Consider the following 2,851-nt stretch of genomic DNA (forward strand, 5'->3'; position numbering starts at 1 on the left):
CACCCGGTGGCTATTGGTTTGCACTATAGACCGACACTTCAAATCTAAAATGCCAAGTCCCTCAGAGATTTCCTGAACAGCGGTCAGGGATATAAATAGTTATATCCCTGATATAACTATTTATATATATAGTTATATATATAATCAGGGATATAAACTGTGCCACCTGCACAGTTTTCTTTCTCAATTGTTGCGACGAGTTCTCAGATATCCATGTATCAGCATCAACTAATTCTGCTCTCACTATAAGCAATAATTGGACTGAATCTGTCTTCGATGTGAACGATTTTAGACGGTGTTTATATGGATTGTACTCTGGATCTGTGCTCACGGGAATGCATTCAGGTGTCAGTGTCTGAACCGCAGTTATAAACAGCTCTCGCCAGACAGCAGCTGTGACCCAGAACCTGCGGCAGTTTTTGTACGAGGCTTTCCCTCGTTCCCATCACTGTGAGGCTCTGTGCACAGGAATAGACCGCGGTGTCAGACAGCAGCAGCTCCGAGATGGTCAATCGGTACAACTTCTCTGACTGCTGGACTATATCAGAAAACCGGTCCTGAGCGAAGCCCGCCTTCAATTCAGCACGGCCGCCCGTGTCCTTCCGGACCGCAAACTCGGGCTCCCTGCCTGGGTACTGACGGTACCAGAATAGATAATACGCATCGTCGGTATAGGTGCAGGTTAGAGTGACATCTTCTCCCTCTTTCTGTGTGAGTGAGGATTCCCGCTGGGTAACAGAATCTCCATCGCTCAGACCTGCAACACACGGTTATAGAAAGCGGAAATCATTGGCTAAAAATTCAACTGAACTGAACTGAAGGTGTTAATTCCGTCGGTGTAACATAAAAATAGATCGAATTTAGAGCACGAGAAAGCTCATTCCGCCCAATTGCTTCATGTCAGTGTTTACAATCCCAAGGAGAATCCTCCATCTCTCCTCATCTCATTGTATCAACAAATCCATCCGTCCCTTTCTCCCTCATCTGTTTATCTAGTTTCCCTTGAAATGTGTCTTTATCCCGCTCCTCAGCTCTTCCTTGTGTTAATTTGAGCCACATTCTACCGACTCTCTTTCTAAATTGGTTACTCCTGATCTCCCAGTTAGAGAATTAGGTGCTGCTTAGATTTCAGGCAGCGAGATTTGGAACCTGTAGAATTATCTTCTCCACACTCCCATCAGATCATTGTAAAGACATCAAGGTTGACTTCACGTTAGTACAGAAAAGAACCACAACATTTACATTGCTTAATAATAGACATCATCCCCCAATTCCGGTACCGTCACTCTAAATCGCGTATGCTTTGTGTTTTGCCAACATGAACTCCTGTAAGGAAGAGACCAGGACATAGACTCTTGTGCTCTCAGGGAGGTCCGATACTTGATTAACACAGGTGTACTGCTTTCCAAATTTTTGATCCAGGAATTAAGTTTTTTTAAAGTTTTAAGCGTCTTACCAGCAATGAATGTCACCCAGATCACAGCGAGAACGGGGATCCGCATTGCTGCAGGTCCTGGATTCCAGGGACTAATTCTGTCTCAGAAACCTGCAGAATACCCAACAAGATAAAGCCTAGAGCATTGGCTGGGGCTGCTCTGACGTCACAACCCATGGAATGAATGATCGGAAGAGCTGGGTTAGCTGGATCTGATTTGTCTGATGTCACCTATTTAACCACACATGTTTATTAACGGGAAGTTACAGTGTATTCTGCTGATCACAGCCAGACGAGAAACACAGAGAGCTTGACCCTTAATTGATGTGGGAGGTATTTTTATCTCCGGTTCACCTGAAGGAACCCGCCTTGATGAAAGAAAATACAAGGGCTGAATGTAGATGAAGGTGTTCCGAGCATTTAAATCACTATAAAGACTGAATTTGAGGCGGGGATTAACGGAAATGCGTCCTCGGATTCTTTTTGTATTTATAACAATAATCTTTATTGTTACAAGTAGGCTTACATTAACACTGCAATGAAGTTACTGTGAAAATACCCTAGTCCCCACATTTCGGGTACACTGAGGGAGAATTCAGAATGTCCAAATTACCGAAGAGCATGTCTTTCGGGATTTGTGGGAGGAAACTGGAGCACCCGGAGGAAACCCACGCAGACACGGGGAGAATGTGCAGACTCCACACAGACAGTGACCCAAGCCGGGAATCAAACCCTGGATAAGCAACAGTGTTGCCCACTGTGCGACAGTGCCGGGTCGTATCAAACAGCGGGAAAATACAATGACAATGAACAGGAGAGATTTCCAATTTAACATATGTTAAAATGTCAGTTTGTCAAATAGGCCTTAAATGTTTCCACTCAATGGCTCATTATTGAGTGAATCAAATCTGACATCCAACACCTCTGTTCAGAGCGGCTGGGCCATGTCTTGTGGCTCCATTCTCCAGTCCTTCTGCTCATTTCTGGTATTAGCGATTCGTCCCCTCACAGTCCACTATTCCATTCACTCTGCCACACAGCGGCAATGTTTTTGTACGAGGCTCCCTCTGGTTTCTGTCACTGTGTCTCTCAGTCCGCAGTAATACACCCCGCTGTCAGACAGCCGCAGATCCTGGATGATGAAATTCCCATCACTTCTCGAACTGTCGAGAGATGCTGAAAATCGAGTTCCCATGTCCTCTGCTCTGAAAAGGTCTCCGTATTGCGGGATGTATATCATAAATATGGGGCCTATATCCGGGCCCTGGCGGTACAGCTGTAAATTATGCGAATCAGCTGTGGTCGAATAGCTGAAATGAATTATCGCAGTTTCCGTCAAAATGTGTCATGGAAACCGGTTCCTGTGAGACTGAGTCTAAACCAATAACGGCCGGCAGAAATAAAGAGAAAAGAGGG

At 45.1% G+C, this 2,851-nt stretch overlaps 1 gene segment (V, D, J or C); it reads right to left on the bottom strand.

Moving 5' to 3' along the window:
• Window positions 1–341: 341 nt before the first annotated feature.
• LOC140422600 (T cell receptor alpha variable 38-1-like) lies at window positions 342–1,502 on the bottom strand. The segment is given in 2 exon segments: window positions 342–757; window positions 1,457–1,502. Coding segments are annotated over 2 exon segments (462 nt in total).
• Window positions 1,503–2,851: the final 1,349 nt, after the last annotated feature.

This window comes from Scyliorhinus torazame, chromosome 5, assembly GCF_047496885.1.
Source record: "Scyliorhinus torazame isolate Kashiwa2021f chromosome 5, sScyTor2.1, whole genome shotgun sequence".
In the NCBI taxonomy this organism is placed as follows: domain Eukaryota; kingdom Metazoa; phylum Chordata; class Chondrichthyes; order Carcharhiniformes; family Scyliorhinidae; genus Scyliorhinus; species Scyliorhinus torazame.